Source organism: Pocillopora verrucosa, chromosome 10 (genome assembly GCF_036669915.1).
Source record: "Pocillopora verrucosa isolate sample1 chromosome 10, ASM3666991v2, whole genome shotgun sequence".
Lineage (NCBI taxonomy): Eukaryota > Metazoa > Cnidaria > Anthozoa > Scleractinia > Pocilloporidae > Pocillopora > Pocillopora verrucosa.
Window position 1 is genome coordinate 9,526,859 of NC_089321.1, and position 24,261 is coordinate 9,551,119.

The window sequence follows — 24,261 nt, forward strand, 5'->3', positions numbered from 1 at the left end:
TATGAACCTTTTTCATTACTCACTCGATTGTTTCACTCTTGTTTCTTGACTATCCAACAGAGCGGAGAAATCATGCAAATAAAAACAGATCGAATGGTTGATGAAAAGCCGACAGGGGTTTTATTCTGAAATTTCGTGATCAAGTCCTGAAAAGATTTCACTTTATGCTAAATTGTTTTAGAAAATTGCGCTGTTTCATTTAGTCAATCAGTTTACATGCACTGTGCTGAAGGCGAATCAGACAGAGACCTTCTGCATGCTCTAAAAAAAACTAAATTTAAAGAGTACGCTTCTCTACGGATTAGAAGATTTTAGGCCAGAAAAACTAAAAACCAATTACAAAAACAAATACGAAAAAAAGTCTTTTGAAAAGTTGTGTCACCTACCTTGTTTTCAGATCAATATTTCATAACATTCTTTTGTTTGCTTTTTCGATTGAAGAGCATTCTTAATGAAATAGCGGCGAAGAACCGTTGATTATTTACAATCAGTCACAATAAGGCAAATTATAATTTCATATTTATGGTGAGCTTCCTTGGTTTCTATAGTTTATCTGTGTGTGTAAGTCAGCATAGAGACTCTCTGTGGGTTCGGAACCCAAGCTCAAACTGTGCCCTGCCCAGAATCATATTGAGAATATTACTCGCGGATCGAGATGTTTGTAACAATCGTTAGAGTAGGCGCACAGAAAATGTTATTTAAACCATGAAAGTAAGCAAGGAAACCTAATAGAGATTTTTCAACAATTCCTGCAAACTAATAAGGAAATCTTTTTACTTAGAATTCTTGGCAAGGGTGTGCCATCCAGTTTTTTTAATCCTGACTCTGGTCTGTCCAGTGCCATTCTCCACGCCCACTTTTAGATCTGGCTTCTGTTAAAATTGTGTATTTCTTAGAGACCTGCAGGCTTTTTCGAAGTAAATAAATCTTCATTTTAGAGCCGAAGTCACAAATAATTAAAGTTTATCCGTAATTTCAGCTGGAATGATATATTTTGGTTACTTCTCTTTCCGTATCATCCGATTAAAATTGAAAAGTAAAATAGTTTTGTACTTTTGGTCTCCTCTCGTGCTTTCATGGAATACAAAATCAGTTTTAAAAGTGGTCAAACTGCTCATCTTTCTTATACATATACAGAACATATAGCTTGTAATGTGTATAGCTCCTCTTCCGGCGCATATGTTATTTATCCATGACGCAGTGCGGTGTCCCAACATATAAAATTGAAATTGGGGGCTCTGTGCTTCGTATAACCTCAAAGTTTCCGTTACGATCGGCTGGAGGTTCGTTGTTAGTTAACGGTCAAGGCTGAGTTGTGTTAAAGATTCTATTCTGAAATTGATCCAGTTTTGGAAGCCATGTCAGCCTCGACAACTGCCTTATTTTTTTCCGTCATCAATATCATCCAGGCATTAGTGATATTAGCTAGTAACGCTTTTACCATTTATGTATTTGTTCAACGAAAACTCTGCTCAAAAAGAACTGCTTTTCTTTTGATAAATCTGGCTGTGACGGATTTTCTCATAGGCGCTGCAGCATTGTTAGAAATAATTTCCCTTTCATTTCGGAAAATAACTGTGAAGGCGATCATTTACGACGAGCCAGTCTCCGCATTTCAGATTTCATTTTCGTGTTCGTCGTTATTCTGCTTGGTGGGAATATCTTTAGAGCGTGTTTATGCAGTACTCTGGCCATATCGTCATCGAACCATGAGTACAAAATTCTACATTGTGAACATTGCTTTAGCTTGGATTGCTGGAATAACTATTGGTGTAATCTACACATTGGTCTCATTAGATGTAATTGGTAAAGAAGCTAACATCGCCACCGAATTGGCACTGTTGAGTTCGTTAGCCATTTTTGTTGCATCGTACGCGGCGATTCGCACCCGAATGAACAAAACTGTGCTGTCACTCGATGCTCACAATCGTCACACAGAGGAACAAAACATGAAACTATCCCGTACATTGATCATAGTTACAACTTTGTCTCTCCTACTTTGGGTCCCCGCCATCGTGGTTTACGGCGTTAAAATAATCTGCAACCCTTGTTCTGATGTAATCGCTAGACTAAAAATTGTCCCTATTACAAGAGTATTACATCTTTCGAATTCTATAGTTAACCCAGTTGTCTACAGTTATCGTATGCCTATGTTTAGAGAAGAGATGAAAAAATTCCTGAATAAAATTAGATGCTTTAGATGTATCACGAGCGAGAATACAGTTCAGTCTGGTCAGTTGGAATGTTTTAATAAGCATCTTTAGTAAGCGGGTCTGAGACGAATTTGTATAAAAAAGACGTTCGACTGATGCTCTCTGTTTTCTACGAGCGGGAAGGTCGGCAAATGAAAGATCATGTATGATTCCAAAGCAAGGTTTTAGAAAGTAGCAAGCAGAAGTGTACATACATAGAAACTTAATCAGGTTAGAACTGAGAGAACGTGGATAGGACGCAGAGAAGTAATAGTTTAGATTATCATGTGTATATTGAAAACCCCCTGCTTAATTGTAATTTTTTTGAAATGCAACTTTGTTTAATATATAACGTAAAGATCTTTAAGATGTCATGATTAACTTAAACTTGCTCGCGCAGTCAGCAAAAAGTAACTAATAGAAGAACTTGAGAAAAAAGGCAGACGTTACTGAGTAATTGCTTGCAATTCAAAGAAAAAAACAAAAACATAACAGTTAAAAAAAAAAACAGAAAAAAAGGTTATATATGGCGGAATAAGCCTATATTATATTTATTACAAAGTTATGTTGAAAAGCAACGACGACAAAAACACGTAGGAATCCAAAAGGAACTATGATGAAAGTTATAGGAGGCATCTACAAGCCTCTCTAAAAAACATAAAGCTTTCCTGCTGAACCTTAGAATGAGTAACAAGTGCCAAAATTAGTTAAGTTGCAATGTTTTGCAGATATTTTAAATCAATTTAGCTAGTCATGAGAATGTGTAAAAAGAAAATTTTGCTATATATCTTAACAGAGAACGTGAAAGGAAAATAAAGGGAGAGCTTGTACAAAGATCTTAGCATGTCATTCATTTTCTATATCTCTGTCAATTTTTTTTTCTTGTCATTAAATTGTCTTGTTATTACTTTCTCATGCATGCCATATTTAATTGAAAAATAATTAAAAACCCCAACCATAACTATACAAAATGACTGTAATGAAGTTCAAGTCTTGACCAATCAAAATTCCGCCTTGCTTATTTTATCTCAGTCTAAGATAAATTTGCATCCAGTTTTATTAAAACAGGTCGACAACAGTAGTAGCCTCTCTGCAAGAACAAACAATTATTGGCACAATTCATTTATTTTAAATTTTTAATCAAGGTATAGCAATGTCGCACTCATATAAGTTAATTTAGCTTTTTAAAGGTAGTACCCGGTCATAAGTTCGGCGAATTCCGACCACAGTCAGAGCACAAATGCCTCAAACACTCTTCATGTTATTTTGTTTTCTACTCTCAGTCGAGGCCCTTGTCATTTGCATTGGAAATGCATTTGCTATTTTTGTTTTTTGGCAGAAGAGGCTTACTTTGCGACAAACCTCGTATCTGTTAATCAACCTCGCAGTTTCTGATCTTCTGGTAGGCGTATGGGAATTAACATCACTCGCTTCTGGACAGGTTCCAAACCTTTTCGGCGTGTCTTTTCTCAAAGATACCCTGATTCCCCTGGTAAACTTCATCACGGCGTCTTTGACAATTTTTTTCTCTTCTTCATCTAGTTGTTGCCTCGCTCTTATATCAATTGAACGAGCTTTCTCCGTTCTGAGGCCAATTCGCCACCGAACAGTGAGCCTAAGAGTTTATTTTGGCGCCATTACCTTCGCCTGGACCGCTGGGATGGGCACATCATTGATCTTTTTGATACCAGTTTTCTCTGCGTCCGATAAAATGCCGTCAACCGTGGCTGTAAATGTAGTTTATCTGCTCTCTATAAGTCTTGTTTGTACAGGCTACCTGACTATATGCAAGTACTTGAAACGCACGCATCCGTACTCTTGCAATCAAAACAGGAGTTATTTGGAAAGAAACAAGAAACTTTCCCAAACGTTGTTACTCGTCATAGGATTGTCGCTTGTCTGTTGGCTGCCAGGTCTAATTTTGTACACACTGGGTGATTTTTGTCCTGTTTGTATCTCGGCACCAGTGATGCTGACAGGGAGGGTTCTACATCTCGCCAACTCAGCAGTGAATCCGGTTACATATAGTTTCAGAATGCCCATATTTAGGGAATCTTTGAGGAGACTATTTAGAGTACAAGAACACAGAGGAAATAGATAAATACAACTTCATTCGTTTCCTGTATCTGCCGTAAGAACATATTTACATTGATTCTAAAGTTGTTCTTGAAATCGGAAATCATCAATAAAACGTATACGCCAAATGATCAGCACATTTGTCATGACCTCATTTACACTGCGTTCTACAAAGTTAAATGTACACCCTATAGGGGGAAGGGTGGGGTCCCCTAAGCGTGTTATCTGAATGGGTATTCTCCACCATAGGTCATGATTTTTATAGGTTAGGCGAGAAAAATTGTCATCGCGACACTATGAAGGTTCTAATTAGAGAGCCTTGCGATTATTACTCAAACGAGAGGCGAATAGCAGGTGTTCAGTGCCTCTTTTTCGAAGCAATGTTCCTGCCTTTTCTTTGTCATGAAAAGCAATTGCACAAGTCAATACAAATTCACCCGTTATATATCAATGTAGAACTTGGAAATTAAAAAACTCATTAACAATGAAGAGATTTCCTGTGGTGTAAGAGAATATGAATATGATTCATTTTGATCACAATTCTCAACTTTGATCAAAAGATCATTTGAAATGCTCAAAAACAGCCCTAGGTTGTTTAAACATAACTAAAACTCATGAAATTGTTATTTTAGCTCCATTGTATGCATGTTCTTTGTTAGTCTGAGGAAAGGTGGAGGAAAGGGAAAATTAACAATAATAGGAGACTCAATTGGACGTTTATTATCACCTGGTAGAATATACGTGAGGTACAGAATGTGCCTTATCTACGAAAGCTGTCAAAAGAGGAATACATAATTGTCACACAATACTCATTAAACGGTCCATTCTTTTCTAAAAGCCGACACGTATCTCATTCGCTTCTCTAAAAAACTCAAAACTGAGTCGATGAAAGAAACAAAAAATTTTTTGAGGACTTGCGTCGGGGATCTTATTATTTTTGATATGTTCAGAACAAGGCCTGGAATAGCTTTTAGATTATAGCTCGTAATTTGTAAGGGGCGTTAAAACGTGATTAAAACTTCTTAGCGTATTTGCAATTTAACTTACAACACCTGACACCACTGTAACGAAATAATTGAAAATGAAGACCATATTCAGTCTCAGAAGAGCCTTATTGGAAGGTAATCTGGTTTTCATTCGAATTACACCAGAATCATCAGGAGATTAAAGGGAATCCGTTTGTGCGATACTGTCAAAAATGAAAAAAAAAAAATTGAAAATACAATTTTTGATCATTTCCTTTTCATCTTTTAAATAATGTGTACATCAAGACCTAATTACAACTACCAGTAAAACATGACACTAATTTAAGCCTGACTCTGCACATTTAATAACTAAAAACTAATTTTCGAATGAAAATTAATTTTTATATTTCGTCGTGGGACCTCTTCATTAGCGGTATATTCGTTATCACAGAGATAGAGAAAGTCAATCAGCTTGGGAAATAGGCAACATACTCAAACTGAAAGAGGTACAATTCAGTAACCGACGTTATTCCTAAACGTCTGCTAACATTTTCCGTCAGTGCATGTTGCAAATTTGAACTTTTTACCGAAGAATTGTTAGGAGTTAAATTCATACTGATTAATGAGTTGATATGTAAATGATCTGAATACGGTATTTCTGTCAAGAACGTGCCATGAGGGAGGAGCTTTTCCAAAATTCTTCCAAAATTCTTCCAAAATAGTCCAACCCAATTTCATCAGTTTTCATCAATGACCCGCCTGTTCCTTCATAGGTAAGGTGTACATGTAATGATGTCGTGTGAAATGGAGGCCAAAATATTCGGTTTTCCTAACGGTTGGTTTTAAATTACTTTCTGATGTTTATTTATTTATCTTTTTGTAAGTACCTCAAGAAAGCCAAAATTAATAGAGAGATTCGTTACATTATTTCACGTTACTTAAATTCGTAACTAACCGTAAGATGACGAATTTGACTGATTCTTACATTATAAGACCCTATTTATATAGTCAAGCTGGATACTTATTCAGACAACCCTCCTGCGCGAAACACCTGTATGGAGCGTTTACATGGAGTTACGAGTTGTAGCAGCTGCCCCTTCCATAGTCCAAAACGTAAAACCTATGCAGGAAACATATTGGACAAAATTTAAGCCGTGTCGACTCGTGCAGAAGAGCTAAACTGTTCATGTGAAAAAAAGTTGTCCCCCGTGATAGGATTACCCTATCTGCTAAGGCGAGATACCTCTCTCTCCCGAGTTGTCTTGCTCCCCGAGACAGGTTTTCCATTTTCGTGTAATGTCATTTACGCGATTGGTTGAATTCTTAAACAAATGAGTAAAAAGTTAGCTCGGCCAGGGTAACTCGGCTTGGGGGGTTGTCTCCTAAGGTACCGGAGACCGTATAAATAGGCTCTAAAGCTCTTTATGAAGGTTCTCCTCGTCTTGGTTCGTAATTTAAAAGTGGGTCATGCTTCATTGCGCGTTCACTGTGACACGAGGCACGCAGAAAGTTCGGAGTGGGAGAAAGATGCTTAGGGGTTAAATAATTCTCGATTGCTCTTCAAACTTCTCAAGTAATTCGTATCCAGATTAAAATACAACTGACGCATGGACCAATAGTTTCATAACATTTTTAACGTGGTTATTTACATGCTACGTTAACAGAAATTCCTCCCGTGCTTCAGTGCATCTACAAACGTCGTCAACTTGCATAATGGGAATACAAAGCGGCACGCTTGCGCAATTAAGTTTAAGCACACGAATTTACCAGCTATGTGGGCTAAGTCATCGAGACACCTATATGAGAGGGTCTGGGAACTGATATATTATAAACATGGTCGACGGAACGTTAAACTGCTAACTGTACCTATGAATGATGGTTTGGTCTTGTGGGGACTCCCTCAAGTATAAACGGTTGCTCCTGATTCTAAATGTGGAGTCCCACTTGAGAATTTCCCTCCACTTCTCATTCGGATAAATTATTATGCAATCTGACTTATATAGCGAAGTGGAAATGAAAAAAACGTGCATTCTTCTTAGCCAAGAAAACTTTCGTTATTTTAGTTCTCTCGGTTCTATAATGAATTTATGCCACTCAGCTGCCCTTTTAGCTAAATCTGTGAACCTTCTTTATAATCTGACGAGCTGCATAAAAAAGTGTGATTCCAGATTTTTATATGCAAATCAATAAATTTTCGCTGGAAAAGCAGCAAATGTGGAGATGTGATGTTTGAGGGAATGGCTTATGATGTTCCTACGATGTTGGCGATCAAGCGCAAATGCTTTTTGTAGTGTTATCCTTGACAAGTAATTTAAAACAATTTTAGATTTGATTGATGTATGCAGTACTCAAGAGCTACATTTATTAGGATAAATGTATATTTGGCTCTGACGAGGGGCTAACGCTCGAAACGTCGGCTTTAAAACGTTTTGCGGTGGCCTATTTACGTTATCAACTCAGCTGATAATATCAAATTACCTGTTATACTCTCCCCCTGACGCAGCACCACAGTTTCTTTAGAAACTTACCCCCTTCAGTCATTTGTATATTTAGCAAGTCGAGAAGCCAATGAAATCAAAGGATTTGGCTGAAAAAGTGATCTTGTAGTGGTTATGCAAAGAACTGCGTTAAAAGACTGTAAAGAGAAAATCAGATATCACACCATGTGATTTTGAATTATTATCATTGTATTGCTGTTACGTTCGTCTCTTCTAAAAAGCACGCATCAAAACTGTTCACTGCAGCGTTATAGAAAAATCTTGAAGACAAAATTTAACTGCGTGTCGTACAATGACAAACGTTGCAGTAGTCATTATTTGCAGCATAATTTCTGTTGAAAGCGTTTTTATTCTAATCGGGAACATTTTTACAATTTATGTGTTCTGGATTCATCGTGCTCGTCTGAAGCGAACCTCGTTTCTTCTAATAAACCTGGCCATTGCTGACCTCCTTGTTGGCGCTATTAAACCAATCGTCATTGGAACAGGAGTAATCCATAGGCACTTTCAAGGAAATAAAACAGACGAAGTCCTCGTATCAAACCAAGATGATTTTTCGGCGATAATTCCTACTATGTTTTCGTGTTCGTCCTTGTTTTTTCTTGTTCTTATCTCATTGGAACGTGCGTATGCTGTGGTTTGTCCTCTTCGCCATCGGCTCGCCTCGAACAAATCGTACATTTGGTGTATTGTCACCGTTTGGGTTATCGGCGGATTCGTGGGTGCAGTACTTTTATTAGATACAGCCAAAATGTGGAGTCATGAAATCTCACGGTACATTATTTGCTCTATGATATTTTCCGCTCTGGCCATAATCTGCGGCAGCTATTGGAGCATTCGGAATAAACTTTATTCCAGAGATGTCCCGGCCATCAATCGAAATAGTCGAAATAACGTCGAACAAAACATAAAACTATCGAAGACTTTGTGCATCGTAACAGCTGCCTCTTGTGTTTGTTGGCTGCCGGGGAGCATTCTATACTTTGTGAACGCCGTATGTAAATGTTATATATCTATGGGTGCTCTCTATGCTACAACACTTTTTAATATAGCGAGCTCGTTCGTAAATCCAGTTATTTATAGCTTTAGGATGCCTATCTTTAAAGAGCCACTCAGTAAGTTAAAACCGAGAAGGACACGGAACAACAGGAGAAGTTGAAAGGCTGGTGTAAAAAGCCCAAACGATCTGTCCAAACCAGTAGCAATGCTGGATTTCAATGAAATTCCCTATAGTTAAGGACTGTACCATCCTCTTTATGTTTAAGAAAGAGAATCTTCAACATTCGTAAATTACTTATACAGCAAATGCACTGAGCTAATCGATGTCAATGTAATTCAATATTACCCAAGTTTATTTTTCGCCAGAAACGTTCAACAAATATGACAGCCGTACTTGGGAAAATGAAACCAGGCTCTAGGCTGACCAACATCTCAAATCTAAAAGTGAAGTACATAGACGTAGTAATTATCGGTGAAATCCAGAAAACAGTTATTATTTCTCTATGTATTCAGCGGAGCCTGAGGGACGTTTTCGCGGAAGGAAACAACTCATTAGGAAATTTGTACTTTCATTTCTCTGGACGTGCAATTTAATAGATAAGTAATTAATCTGCTTTTAATGTGATCTGCTTCCAGATAAGTTCAAATAATTTCCTCTTTGTCGATTTACTCGCTTCTAAATCATCAAATCTTAAAAAACGTATTAATTAAAGAGGAAAACATTTTGCCTAAAATATGACAAGGAGAAGTCTTTCACGCCTTCCCCTTTTTTTTTTTACTTTGAAACCTATTAGCCTTTTATGGTATGAACCTTTTTCATTACTCATTCGATTATTTCACTCTTGTTTCTTGATTATCCAACAGTGCGGAGAAATCATGCAAATAAAAACAGATCGAATGGTTGATGAAAAGCCGACAGGGGTTTTATTCTGAAATTTTCGTGATCAAGTCCTGAAAAGATTTCACTTTATGCTAAATTGTTTTAGAAATTGGCGTTGTTTCATTCAGTCAATCAGCTTACATGCACTGTGCTGAAGGCGAATCAGACAGAGACAAAATCAGTTTTAAAGTGGTCAAACTGCTCATCTTTCTTTAAAAAAAATACCATTTTAGGCGAACATATAGCTTGTAATGTGTATAGCTCCTCTTCCGGCGCATGTGTTATTTATCCATGACGCAGTGCGGTGTCCCAACATATAAAATTCAAATTGGGGGCTCTGTGCTTCGTATAACCTCAAAGTTTCCGTTGCGATCGGCTGGAGGTTCGTTGTTAGTTAACGGTCAAGGCTGAGTTGTGTCAAAGATTCTATTCTGAAATTGATCCGGTTTTGGGAGCCATGTCAGCCTCGACAACTGCCTTATTTTTTTCCGTCATCAATATCATCCAGGCATTAGTGATATTAGCTGGTAACGCTTTTACCATTTATGTATTTGTTCAACGAAAACTCTGCTTAAAAAGAACTGCTTTTCTTTTGATAAATCTGGCTGTGACGGATTTTCTCATAGGCGCTACAGCATTGTTAGAAATAATTTTCCTCTCATTTCGGAAAATGACTGTGAAGGCGATCATTTACGACGAGCCATTCTCCGCATTTCAGATTTCATTTTCGTGTTCGTCGTTATTCTGCTTGGTGGGAATATCTTTAGAGCGTGTTTATGCAGTACTCTGGCCATATCGTCATCTAACCATAAGTACAAAATTTTACATCGTGAACATTGCTTTAGCTTGGATTGCTGGAATAACTATTGGAGTAATCTACACACTGGTCTCATTAGATGTAATTGGTAAAGAAGCTAACATCCCCACCGAATTAGCACTGCTTTGTTCGTTAGCCATTTTTGTTGCATCGTACAGGGCGATTCGCACCCGAATGAACAAAACTGTGCTGTCACTCGATGCTTACAATCGTCACACAGAGGAACAAAATATGAAACTATCCCGTACATTGGTCATAGTTACAACTTTGTCTCTCCTACTTTGGGTCCCCGCCATCGTGGTTTCCGGCGTTCAAGTAAACTGCAACCCTTGTTCTGAAGCATTAGTTAGACTACAAATTGTCTCCAGTACAAGGGTATTACATCTGTCGAATTCTATAGTTAACCCAGTTGTCTACAGTTATCGTATGCCTATGTTTAGAGAAGAGATGAAAAAATTCCTGAACAAAATTAGACGCTTTAGATGTATCACGAGCGAGAATACAGTTCAGTCTGGTCAATTAGAATGTTTTAATAGCCATCTTTAGCAAGCAGGTCTGAGATGAATTTGTATAAAAAAGACGTTCGACTGATGCTCTCTGTTTTCTACGAGCGGGAGGGTCTGCAAATGAAAGATCATGTATGATTCCAAAGCAAGGTTTTAGAAAGTAGCAAGCAGAAGTCTACATACATAAAAACTTAATCAGGTTAGAACTGAGAGAACGTGGATAGGACGCAGAGAAGTAATAGTTTAGATTATCATGTGTATATTGAAAACTCCCTGCTGAATTATAATTTTTTTGAAATGCAACTTTGTTTAATATATAACGTAAAGATCTTTAAGATGTCATGATTAACTTAAACTTGTTCGCGCAGTCAGCAAAAAGTAACTAATTCAAGAACGTGAGAAATAAGGCAGACGTTACTGAGTAATTGCTTGCAATTCAAAGAAAAAAACAAAAACTTAACAGTTAAAAAAAAACCAGAAAAGAAAGGTTACATATGGCGGAATAAGTCTATATTATATTTATTACAAAGTTATGTTGAAAAACAACGACGACAAAAACATGTAGGAACGCAAAAAAGCTTCTGATGAAAGTTATAGGAGGCGTCTACAAACCTCTCTAAAAAGCATAAAGCTTTCCTGCTGCACCTTAGAATGATTAACAAGTGCCAAAATTAGCAAGTTGCAATGTTTTGCAGATATTTTAAATCAATTTAGCTAGTCATGAGAATGTGTAAAAAGAAAATTTTGCTATATATCTTAACAGGGGACATGAAAGGAAAATAGAGGGAGAGCTTGTACAAAGATCTTAGCATGTCTTTCATTTTCTACATCTCTTTATCAACTTAGTTTTCTTGTCATTAAACTGTCTTGTTATTATTTTCTCATGCATGCCATATTTAATTAAAAAATTAAAAACCCAACCATAACTATACAAAATGACTGTAATGAAGTTCAAGTCTTGACCAATCAAAATTCAGCCTTGCTTATTTTATCTTAGTCTAAGATAAATTTGCATCCAGTAAAACAGGTCCACAACAGTAGTAGTCTCTCTGCAAGAACAAACAATTGTTCGCACGACTCATTTATTTTTAATTTTCAATCAAGGTATAGAAATGTCGAACTCATATAAGTTAATTTAGCTTTTTAAAGGTAGTACCCGGTCATAAGTTCGGCGAATTCCGACCACAGTCAGAGCACAAATGCCTCAAACACTCTTCATGCTATTTTGTCTTCTACTCTCAGTCGAGGCTTTTGTCATTTGCATTGGAAATGCATTTGCTATTTTTGTTTTTTGGCAGAAGAGGCTTACTTTGCGACAAACCTCGTATCTGTTAATCAACCTCGCAGTTTCTGATCTTCTGGTAGGCGTATGGGAATTAATATCACTCGCTTCTGGACAGGTTCCAAACCTTTTCAGCGTGTCTTTTCACAAAGATACCCTGATTCCTCTGGTAAACTTCATCACGACGTCTTTAACAATTTTTTTCTCTTCTTCATCAAGTTGTTGCCTCGCTCTTATATCAATTGAGCGAGCTTTCTCCGTTCTGAGGCCAATTCGCCACCGAACAGTGAGCCTAAGAGTTTATTTTGGCGCCATTACCTTCGCCTGGACCGCTGGGATGGGCACATCATTGATCTTTTTGATACCAGTTTTCTCTGCGTCCGATAAAATGCCCTCAACCATGGCTGTAAATGTAGTTTATCTTCTCTCTATAAGTCTTGTTTGTACAGGCTACCTGACTATATGCAAGTACTTGAAACGCACGCATCCGTACTCTTGCAATCAAAACAGGAGTTATTTGGAAAGAAACAAGAAACTTTCCCAAACGTTGTTACTCGTCATAGGATTGTCGCTTGTCTGTTGGCTGCCAGGTCTAATTTTGTACACACTGGGTGATTTTTGTCCTGTTTGTATCTCGGCACCAGTGATGCTGACAGGGAGAGTTCTACATCTCGCTAACTCAGCAGTGAATCCAGTTACATATAGTTTCAGAATGCCCATATTCAGGGAATCTTTGAGGAGACTATTTAGAGTACAAGAACACAGAGGAAATGGATAAATACAACTTCATTCGTTTCAAGTAGAGCCTGTAATCTGCCGTAAGAACATATTTACATTGATTCTAAAGTTGTTCTTGAAATCGGAAATCATCAATAAAACGTATACGCCAAATGATCGGCACATTTGTCATGACCTCATTTACACTGCGTTCTACAAAGTAAAATGTACACCCCATAGGGGGAAGGGTGGGGTCCCTTAAGCGTGTTATCTGAATGGGTATTCACCATAGGTGATGATTTTTATAGGTTAGAACAGGGAATTTGTGGTCATCACACGTTTAGGCGAGGGAAATTGTCATCGCGGCACTATGAAGGTTCTAATTAGAGAGCCTTGCGATTATTACTCAAACAAGAGGCGAATAGCAGGTGTTCAGTGCCTCTTTTTCGAAGCAATGTTCCTGTCTTTTCTCTGTCATGAAAAGCAATTGCACAAGTCAATACAAATTCACCCGTTATATATCAATATAGAATTTGGAAATTGAAAAAACTCATTAACAATGAAGAGATTTCCTGTGGTGTAAGAGAATATGAATATGATTCATTTTGATCACTATTCTCAACTTTAATCAGAAAAAGGTCATTTGAAATGCTCAAAAACAGCCCTAGGTGTTTAAACATAATTCAAACTCATATGAAATTATTATTTTAGTTCCATTGTATGCATGTTCTTTGTTAGTCTGAGGAAAAAGGGGGAAAGGGAAAATTAACAATAATAGGACATGTAGGAGACTCAATTGGACGTTTATTATCACCTGGTAGAAATTCATGCACTCCTTAACAAAGGTTTCTATTCCTCTTTTTGATTATTATTTTTTTTCGTTAGAAATACTAATGCATTGGAACAATACTCGCCGTAAGATCCACTTGCAGTAAGGGAGAAAACGTTGCATGACGAGACCAAACAACGACTGCGAAGGTGACTGCCCTTCCCTCTGCCTATGATATGGAAATTTCTACTATAGTGATTTTTGCCGTAATTTTTTTCCTTGAAGGAGTGTTCATCCTCGCGGGAAACATTTTTTCCATCTTTGCTTTCTGGAAACATCGCGCTGAACTGAAAAGAACTTCATATCTCCTGGTAAATTTGGCTGTCGCTGATCTCTTAGTTACAGTCGACATTTCATTTCTCGTTGGCAGCGGAATAAAATATCTCACCACAAAGAGAGTAATTCAGGATGATTGGTTGTTTATCATTATCCTTACTTTGGACGCCTTTTTTGGGATGGCCTCGCTGCTTAGTTTACTAGTAGTAGCCTTGGAGCGTCTCTTTGCAGTTCGCTGGCCTTTCCGTCACCGTATATTAAACGCTAGAAGTTATATCGTCACTATTTTATTTATATGGCTAACTGCGGCAGGTTGTGTTTTTTTATACCTCGAGACAATCTATAACTATTTCCAGTTAGGGGTTGCTTGTCCCTTAACATTAGTCCTAATAGCTGTTTCTGCGTTGGTTGTCATCATTGCGGCATACATGTTCATCTCTAGGCAAACACGTCGGAATAATCCCGAAGGTTTCAACGACAGACGAGACCAGCAGAACAAAAAATTGACGAAGACTTTGTGTATTGTAACAGGACTATCAATCATATGTTGGCTGCCGGGAATTGTCTTATCGATTTGCACTTATTTAACTGACGATGTGATGACAACCCACATTAGTAGACTTAGAGTTATCCTACTTGCGAAAATGTTTCAATATTTAAATTCTGTTGTAGACCCGATCGTCTACGCATTTCGAATGCCACTGATTAAGAGGAAAATCGTGGAAATATTTTCTAAAATCTCGCCCAAGAAGAAACGAAGTCATGATACAAGTCGTGCAAAAGAGTTAGATGCAACAGCTCATAGGAAAAAAAAAGAAGTAACTTTACAGAATTTTGAGACAAGACTGTAAACAGGGAATATACCCTGTAAAATGTTTTGCAAAAACCGAGCATTAATTTTGGAACTGACATCCGCTGATAAGGAGAATTAGATGATATGCGAGGAAAATTATTATTTCCCGTTATTTCCATAATAGAATTGAGGTATGAGAGGATGAAAGCTGACTGGATACCTGTTACCCTTCTTCTATTGCATAAAAATTGTCTCTTGCATGCAAATTTTTATAAATTAAATTTATTTTAGACATGTTTGTTCAGGCGAAATAGCAAGAAAAATAAAGATTTCTTTTGACTTGATGAATGAAAACATGTTTATCAATTGATTTCTCTCATGAGATTTCTTTTGTAATTAAGTTCGTGATAAATGTAGCAATGCTTGTTTTTGCACCAAATGTTTTTTTCCCGTGGCGTGTAATTGCATGGTTTTTAGTTTTTAAATTTACAATTTACAATGGGGCAACTTTTCCGTAAATACCTTTTTGGAAGCTGTTTGTGTTAAAAAAAATAAACGGCCTAACACGTTATTTGTTCCTCGGTTTACCTAATTCGATTTCAAAACGTTGCAATTTCATTTTTCGACCAGGTTGATTTGAATATAATCACATTCATTAAATGTGATCAAATCACCTGTGACTATTTGAAATCATTTTCGGGTAGGTTTCATTTTCGTAAAGAAGAACCTATTTATTTAAGAACATGCAAATTTGGCCCGCTCGACTTGTTTGGAAGATTGATAACTCCAACTTTATAAATACTGTCCATGACTGAAAGGAGCGATTGCTGTTTTTGTCAAAATCAAGCCAAGCTTGAAAAAACGCACAGCACAGAATTTATTGGATCATTCGTTTGACGGAAGAGAACCAGGAAAGATTTTTACTAATGGAAATTTCCTCTGCCACTATAGTGACATGCACCTTTAGTGTGATTTACTTCCTAGTGGCATTTTTTATCCTTCTGGGTAACATTTCAACCATCTTTGTGTTTTGGAAACATCGGGGCGAGTTAAAACGAACTTCGTATCTCCTGTTGAACTTAGCCTTCGCTGATCTTTTAGTGGGAATCAGCGTTTTGCATGTTGCTGCTAACGGAATACAACATCTGGCTTCACACAAGCAATCCAGGTTTCGGAAGTTCATCATTACCAATGGGTTTGATTCTTTCTCTGCATTCGTTGCACTAATCAGTTTACTAGCAATGACATTAGAACGTCTTTATGCAATTCGATGGCCTTTCCGTCACCGCACGATGAGCATCAGAAGTTATATCTACAGCGTTGCATTTGTGTGGATACTGGCGGGAATAATGTTCATTTTTGATTTTCTCTCAGTTTTTTTCCACAATGAAGCGATTGGTCTTTCCAAAGCCTCTTCCATAATTGTGGCATTAGTGACATCTTTTTCCTTAGCGATCACCTGTGCCTCGTACGTACTCATTCGCCAACAAACGCGTCAGAATATTCCCGGAATTCGAGCGCAGCAAAACAAGAAACTAACTAACACGTTGTTAATTGTAACTCTTGTTTCTGTTTTCTGTTGGCTACCTATAATAATATATTGTACCGCTGTATTTGGATGGTCTTTAATTGAAGATGTAGCCAGTAACCCCTCATACTACACTTTACTAATTGTAAAAACTTTACAATACTCGAATTCCATGGTAAATCCTATACTTTATGCCTTTCGGTTACCCATGTTCAAATTAGAGCTTCAAAAATGCTGCTCTAAGTTTTTTTCTTCGAAGGAATTTGATGGCAACAAAAATCCTTATCAAGATAGAGTCAGAGTTTCCGCACAACGAACAAATGTGGACATCACTAATTCACATAACTATAATGCTAAGCTATAACTTTTCAGTTCTAGGAGAAGTACTTAGATTTGATGGCGAACGGATTCGCCTATCAGTTATTCATAACTAATACTGCCGTGGCAGATTTAATTTGTGATGAAGTGTGGTCTTTCAAACTACAAGTGACAATTTCACATATTTCTCCTCCCCCACTCGATAGCACTAAGGGGAATATGACTCAATGGAGCTAACTTTTGGATGGAGATAATTAACACGAATTGTAAATTATTAGCTAGGAAATTCAAGATAAAACTCGTAAGATATCAAATCACGACGGAGCTCCCACCACTGATTTTAAGTTGTCTTTTGGACCCACAGGTTTGTTGCTTGTCGGTTTTCTTTTGATTTTGTGGGCTCGGCGACTCGCGACTTTTGTGTCACATTTATTGTGGGATCGTACAGACTCAGTGGCCAAATGATTCCCAGGCTGCACATCAGGTGAAAAATAAGAGGTTTCAGTCCTGAAGGTTCAGTGCGTTTTATTCGTGGGCAGGAGGACACTTAAGTTCTACAGTGCATCTATACAGCCACAAATATAATTAAATACAAGAAGAACAATCTGGGGAGGGGGTGACATTTGATGGATTGGTATCCCTCGAGGAGGAGTAGTAAACTCCCGTTCGCTTTATGCAATGGAAACCGCGATGTACTTTGCTCCGTGTAGTATTGCCAAGAACTCATCTATTTTAGATCTGAAGAAAGAAGGAACATCGCGGAAATATTGGAAAGGCTCTGCTGAAGAAAAAACCGCTGTCTAACGTTACCAATTAAGTATGATTTAAAACCGGCAAGAGTACAAGGCGCAAAAAAAAAAAAAAATATATATATATATATATATATGTATTTATATATTTCGAGTTAAAATCTACATCTGTCTTAGATAGGTCATGAATTACGACCTAGTTGTTACTACATCATTAAGGATGAAAAAAATTATCTAAACGCCAGGTGGGATGGAACACAAAAGAGGTTTTGTTCCTGAGGCTGAATGTTGTTGCCTTTGTAAATGTAAATACTAATAAAGGAACTCTATTTTAATAAAAGCAAGTGTATTTTGCACAAGCAATTACAGTTAGGACAGGTTCTGTCCTGTTTTAATACCTTTTATAGCAGTGTTAGTCCAAATAAACAAAATGTCGTTCCAAATTTTGAGTTAAGAATTGACAGAAATTTCATCAATTCAGTTCAAGTTGCATCAAGTTTTAAGATCGATAAAAATTATAAAGCAAGAATTTCTTGAACCAGAAGCGCAGACTGTAGAGCGGAAGATCATAGCCTCACACCCCCATCAAATTCTTCGCGTAACTTAGATGTATATGCTGAGATATGAGTTTAACCCGGTGTGGTTATCACGGAATAAACTTCAGTGTTGATAAGCTAGCTCAGTGTGTGACTCTTCATATTTTGATTTAACAATTTTCTTACTTGATGTATGGCCATGACTGAAGGCTAAAAGTGTCGCTTTGATCCCAAGTCCTTACGCACAAGTCCCCGTCACTCTATTTACAGGATAGTATATTCCAACATATTCTTTTGCTCTAGCCATTCTTTCTGCGTGTCTCTTGGACTGGCTTTTCGTTGGATAACCAGAATAGATTAAAAGATGAGTTACTGTTATCCTACAAACTGATATGACTCACAAGTGGTTTTTTTAAGAATCTAGTAACCTCACTGTAATCTAAACGAAACGTCTGGCTTGTATAAAGTCATTATAGTTTCGTATCGTAAAATCCTAAATCAATAATTTTCTTTCTGCTTGGCTTAGGGCGCGCATCTATCTGTTGATTTACACTGATGATAGTTTTCCTTGCCCCAAAAATTTTGATAAAGCAATCCTTGATCTCTGACTTGAACAACGGCATTCGAAAGCCGTAGACTATAGGATTAACGAGGGAGTTCCCGTATTGCATGACCTTGAAAAGTAGAACAAGATTAGAGTGAAATAAGTTCAATGAATTTTCGATAGCTAGAGCCATGACGATAAAAGGAGACCAGCAGACGAGGGAGAAAAACGTAACAATACAGAGAGTCTTGCTCAACTTCTTGTTTTGCTGAATACGTCTTTGGTGGAATCCGTCGGGGATATTCTGTGTTGTTTGCAAGAATATGAGGAAATATCCTACACAAATGAGAATTAACACGACTAAGACAATCAAGATAGCAATAATATAAATCACTCTGCTATGTTCAACAAAGGCGAACGAAATGGAATGAAACGAAGGGATAAGTACACCAGTAACCCAAACGAAGACGAGACTGTAGATATAGGTTCTAGTGCTCAAAGTGCGATGACGGAAAGGCCAGCGAACTGCGTAAAGACGCTCCAGTGATATCACTAGTAAATTAAGCAGCGAGGTTGTTCCACACAGCGTGTCCCAAATCATAAAAAAGGTAAATTGCCATCGTTTTATCAAATTATTATGGCCTTCAGCCACGTTTAGCACTTCGAAGCCCAAAAAGATGCTGATTGCCATTAACAGATCAGCAACAGCTAAATTCACAAGAAGATACGAAGTTCTTTTCAACTCCGCTCGATGTTTCCAGAAAACGAAGATAGTAAAAACATTTCCTAAAAGGATTGACACTCCTTCCAAAAAAAATACTACACTAAACACAAGTGGCAAAGAAGTCTTCATCCTCAGAGATGAATCCGAATAGCTGAGTTTTGTTCGCTTACAAAGGGTGTGGTAATCGATGGCATTGTACTGTTAAAGCGGTACTCACGCTGTTGATGCCCAAGCATAAGACATTTGCAATCTAAATAATTTATCATGAGACCCTCATCACAAATTTTATGTCATTAAACCTGCTTCGATTTTATAGCAGTCGCAATTAAATAGAGGCGAGTTTATGTTTAACAACAGAATTCAAGATCAGTTCCTAAGCTTGTAGAAAACAGAATTTCGAGATGTTCCTAAACAACTGACTCGTGAGACCCTTTTTGGGAAAACTAATTTTTCTTAATAATTGACTCAAAGTACAAGAACCAAATATCCTTTGCGTGTTCACAGAACTAATGTACATGACATTCTTTTATATTGTCGTTTATTTTGTAAGCAGCAGACAAAATGTAATTTTGATCATAAAAATGTAAATTTAGATTTCTTATCATTAGAACGCCCTTCAATCATTAACAACTGTGCTATATTCTTTTTGGTGTTCTAGCAATGCAAATAAACTGGCGGGATCGACGTATAAGAGCCGTTACACCCCTTTTTTTCAGAAAGCAAATGTTCATTGAAGCCTCAGTCTGTTAAAAACTACGCCATTTAGTTCACTTGAATATGCGACTAACAAGGGTCCGGGTGGACTACAGCACTGATACAACACTGTTAATATTTCTCTAAGTTACAATAAAATTACATCATTAAGGATGAAAAAAATTATCTAAACACCAGGTGGGATGTAATACAAAAGAGGTTTTGTTCCTGAGGCTGAATGTTATTGCCTTTGTTAATGTAAATATTAATAAAAGAACTCTATTTTAATAAAAGCAAGTGTATTTTGCACAAGCAATTACAATCGTGACAGGTGCTGTCCGGTTTTAATACCCTTTTACAGCATTGTTAGTCCAAATATACAAAATGTCATTCCAAATTGTGATTTAGGAATTGAAAGATATTTCATCATTTCAGTTCAAGTTGCATCAAGTTTTAAGATCGATAAAAATTACAAAGCAAGAACTTCTTGAACCAGAAGTGCAGACTGTAAAGCGGAAGATCATAGCATTACACCCCTATCAAATTCTTCGCGCAAGTTAGATGTATATGCTGAGATATGAGTTTAACCCGGTGTGGTTATCACGGAATAAACTTCAGTGTTGATAAGCTAGCTCAGTGTGTGACTCTTCATATTTTGATTTAACAATTTTCTTACTTGATGTATGGCCATGACTGAAGGCTAAAAGTGTCGCTTTGATCCCAAGTCCTTACGCACAAGTCCTCGTCACTCTATTTACAGGATAGTATATTCCAACATATTCTTTTGCTCTAGCCATTCTTTCTGCGTGTCTCTTGGACTGGCTTTTCGTAGGATAACCAGAATAGATTAAAAGATGAGTTACTGTTATCCTACAAACTGATATGGCTCACAAGTGGTTTTTTTAAGAATCTAATAACCTCACTGTAATCTAAACGAAACGTCTGGCTTGTATAAAGTCATTATAGTTTCGTATCGTAAAATCCTAAATCAATAATTTTCTTTCTGCTTGGCTTAGGGCGCGCATCTATCTGTTGATTTACACTGATGATAGTTTTCCTTGCCCCAAAAATTTTGATAAAGCAATCCTTGATCTCTGACTTGAACAACGGCATTCGAAAGCTGTAGACTATAGGATTAACGAGGGAGTTTCCGTATTGCATGACCTTGAAAAGAAGAAAAAGGTTATGCAAAGAGTGCGATAAGTTCCATGAATTTGCAGTATAGTACTTTGTGTAATCGATAGCTAGAGGCATGACGATTGAAGGAAACCAGCAGACGAGGGAGAAAAACGTAACAATACAGAGAGTCTTGCACAACTTCTTGTTTTGCTGAATGCGTCTTTGGTGGAATCCGTCGGGGATATTCTGTGTTGTTTGCAAGAATATGAGGAAATATCCTACACAAATGAGAATTAACACGACTAAGAAAATCAAGATAACAATGATATGAATCACTCTGCCATGTTCAACAAAGGCGAACGAAATAAAATTAAACGAAGGGACAAGCACACTAGTAACCCACACGAAGACGAGACTGTAGATATAGGTTCTAGTGATCAAAGTGCGATGACGGAAAGGCCAGCGAACTGCGTAAAGACGCTCCAGTGATATCACTAGTAAATTAAGCAGCGAGGCTGTTTCACATAGCGTGTCCCAAATCATAAAAAAGGTAAATTGCCATCGTTTTATCAAATTATTATGGCCTTCAGCCAGGTTTTGCACTTCGCGGCCCAAAACGATTAAAATGCTGATTGCCACTAACAGATCAGCAACAGCTAAATTCACAAGAAGATACGAAGTTCTTTTCAACTCCGCTCGATGTTTCCAGAAAACGAAGATAGTAAAAACATTTCCTAAAAGGATTGACACTCCTTCCAAAAAAAATACTACGCTAAACGCTGGTGACAAAGAAGTCTTCATCCTCAGAGATGAATCCGAATAGCCGAGTTTTGTTCTCTTACAAAGGGTGTGGAAATCGATGGCATTGTACTGTTAAAGCGGTACTCACGCTGTTGATGCCCGAGCATAAGACATTTGCAATTTAAATAATTTATTATCAGGCCCTCATCACAATTTTCATGTCATTAAACCTGCCTCGTTTTGATGACAGCTGCAATTTAATAGAGGCGAGTTTATTTTCAACATCAGAATTTAATATCAGATCCTAAGCTTGTAGAAAATCGAATTTCGAGATGTTCCTAAACAACTGACTTGTGAGACCCTTTTTTGGAAAACTAATTTTTCACAATCGTTGACTAAAAGTTGAAGAGTTAAATATCCTTTGCATGTTCATAGCACTAATGTACATGACAATCTTTTATATTGTCGTTTATTTTGTCAACAGCTGACAAAATGTAATGTTTGATCATAAAAATGTGAATCTAGATTTCTTACCATTAGAACGTCCTTCAATCATTAACAGCTGCGCTATATTCTTTTTGGTGTTCTTTGTAGTGCAAATAAAGTGGCGAGATCGATGCATAAGCGCCGTTACACCCTTTTTTTTCAGAAAGCGAATGTTCGTTGGAGCTTCAGTCTGTTAAAAACTGCGCCATTTCACTTGACTATGCGACTGACAAAGGTCCTGGTGGAGTATATCATTGATTCAACACTCTTAATATTTTTCTAACTTACAATAAAACTCTGGAAGGCTGCCGATCATTGGCACAATAAAGGCTACTCAGCAGAATACAGTTTACTTCTCAGGCGAGAGGACAAATCATATGGGAAAAAATTACAATTTGGTTTCGTGACATTCTGAATATCCATCTCCTTGAACATTTTCATCGCACACTTGTGTTGCTGTATCGCGGTTACGAATCTCAATCCGATTTCTATTTGTACGACAAATTTTAGAAAAGCATTCCTTGATTTCAGACTTGAATAATGGCATTCGAAATGCATAAACTAAGGGATTTACAATAGAATTTGCCAAATGCAAAATCTTAAGGCCGCGATATACATCATATGTTTTGATTGCACATTCAGGGCCGAACGCATTAACAACAGACACCATCACAACACCAGGCAACCAGAAAATGAGAGAAAGAATTGTAACAATCAACAAAGTCTTAGTTAGTTTCTTGTTTTGCAAGGCTCGCTTTTGGTTCACTCCTTCAGGAACATTTTTACGCATCTGAACGCAAATGAGAATATTTGCAACACAGAGGAGCACCAGAAAAACAAAAAGGAGTGGACATATAACAAAGACAGCGAGGGAACCTTCTTGGTAGAGCAGAGCGAAGAAAGTAGCAGACATGATTACTGACGTTATCCATACAAATGCGATGCTGTAGATATAGCTGCTGGTGCGCAAAGTACGGTGTCGGAAAGGCCATTGAACTGCATAGAGGCGCTCCAAAGATATTACCAGTAAACTAAGCAGCGAAGATCCTTCACAAAACACATCCCAGGTGAAAAGGCTTAAAAACTCCTCTGGCGTTGAAAATTCATAGGTGACAAAAATTTTGACTTGACTGCTCAAACTTAGTGAAACGCCGACTGCCACCAAAAGATCGGCAAGAGCTAAATTTACAAGAAGATACGATGTTCGTTGTAGCTCTGCTCGACGCTTCCAAAAAACAAAGACGGTAAAAATATTACCCAGAAGGATCAACACTCCTTCCAGAAGATAAATTACACAAAATGTCACGGTTACAGGAAATGTCTTTTTCAACGCTGAGATGTCGTTGACATTCATCTTGTTCAGTCTTCTATAAAAAAGCAGAGGATTATAGCTTTTATAATCTTTAGGAAGAGCTAACAATTCGTGATGAACAAGAGGTGGGTCACTTCTCCGTTGTAGACTTGTCTGCCCACAAGTGGATATTTGTTTTGAAATCTAAATCAGACATGTAGTTTCGTATCTGGGTCAAAAAACTCACTTCACTTGGGATGTCGTGCGAGGAAATTAGAGCCACCCTTTCTACTGAACCATTTCACTTGTCCTGAGTTCTAGATAAGACCGAACCGAGAGCTGCTTTCGGCAAATTAAACATTCCGCTATTTTTATGTAAATGAACTTAGTTCTATTTGCAATCATGACATGTTCATATTTGTTTATCTAGGAGTGTACATCATAGAAGATCATAATGCATTGAAAAGAGCGCTTTTAATTGATAAGATATAATCCCCTGCAAAGAAAATGTTAATCAGTACTGAGGATAGAGGAAAAAAGCTGTAAGCAAAATTTGTTTCCGGTTTCTTTTTCCATATTCAAATTGGTTAGAAAAAAAAAAGTTATTGAAATTAATAGTTACATTAGTGACAACAAACAGAACAACATTTACCATAATGGCGTTTGCGGATAGCGCTGATGTTCTTTTGTTTTAAACTAATA

General features: G+C 37.3%; 7 protein-coding genes across 7 annotated transcripts; 4 read left to right on the forward strand and 3 right to left on the reverse strand.

The window, feature by feature from the left end:
• The first annotated feature begins 1,709 nt into the window (after nucleotides 1-1,709).
• Nucleotides 1,710-4,318, forward strand: LOC131799241 (lysophosphatidic acid receptor 3-like). The gene is made up of 2 exons (XM_059116952.2): nucleotides 1,710-1,962; nucleotides 3,476-4,318. The coding sequence occupies exons 1-2, from the start codon at nucleotides 1,710-1,712 to the stop codon at nucleotides 4,291-4,293; spliced, it is 1,071 nt and encodes a 356-aa protein (XP_058972935.2). The 3' UTR covers nucleotides 4,294-4,318.
• Nucleotides 4,319-10,067: 5,749 nt separating this feature from the next.
• On the forward strand, nucleotides 10,068-11,410 carry LOC136283654 (trace amine-associated receptor 9-like). The gene has a single exon (XM_066172844.1). It carries the CDS (start codon nucleotides 10,068-10,070, stop codon nucleotides 10,971-10,973), a length of 906 nt encoding a protein of 301 aa, XP_066028941.1. The 3' UTR covers nucleotides 10,974-11,410.
• A 2,527-nt stretch (nucleotides 11,411-13,937) lies between these two features.
• Nucleotides 13,938-14,888, forward strand: LOC131799114 (lysophosphatidic acid receptor 3-like). The gene has a single exon (XM_059116783.2). It carries the CDS (start codon nucleotides 13,938-13,940, stop codon nucleotides 14,886-14,888), a length of 951 nt encoding a protein of 316 aa, XP_058972766.2.
• Nucleotides 14,889-15,756: 868 nt separating this feature from the next.
• Nucleotides 15,757-16,920, forward strand: LOC131799240 (somatostatin receptor type 5-like). The gene has a single exon (XM_059116951.2). It carries the CDS (start codon nucleotides 15,757-15,759, stop codon nucleotides 16,720-16,722), a length of 966 nt encoding a protein of 321 aa, XP_058972934.2. The 3' UTR covers nucleotides 16,723-16,920.
• Nucleotides 16,921-17,641: 721 nt separating this feature from the next.
• On the reverse strand, nucleotides 17,642-19,415 carry LOC131799224 (QRFP-like peptide receptor). The gene has a single exon (XM_059116935.2). The coding sequence runs from the start codon at nucleotides 19,356-19,358 to the stop codon at nucleotides 18,432-18,434; it is 927 nt and encodes a 308-aa protein (XP_058972918.2). The 5' UTR covers nucleotides 19,359-19,415; the 3' UTR covers nucleotides 17,642-18,431.
• Nucleotides 19,416-20,249: 834 nt separating this feature from the next.
• LOC131799208 (D(5)-like dopamine receptor) lies at nucleotides 20,250-21,842 on the reverse strand. Its single transcript, XM_059116912.2, has one exon. The coding sequence runs from the start codon at nucleotides 21,840-21,842 to the stop codon at nucleotides 20,883-20,885; it is 960 nt and encodes a 319-aa protein (XP_058972895.2). The 3' UTR covers nucleotides 20,250-20,882.
• A 22-nt stretch (nucleotides 21,843-21,864) lies between these two features.
• On the reverse strand, nucleotides 21,865-23,880 carry LOC131799211 (adenosine receptor A1-like). The gene is made up of 2 exons (XM_059116916.2): nucleotides 23,807-23,880; nucleotides 21,865-23,635 (listed from the first exon to the last, which is right to left on the reverse strand). The coding sequence occupies exon 2, from the start codon at nucleotides 23,620-23,622 to the stop codon at nucleotides 22,657-22,659; it is 966 nt and encodes a 321-aa protein (XP_058972899.1). The 5' UTR covers nucleotides 23,623-23,635; nucleotides 23,807-23,880; the 3' UTR covers nucleotides 21,865-22,656.
• Nucleotides 23,881-24,261: the final 381 nt, after the last annotated feature.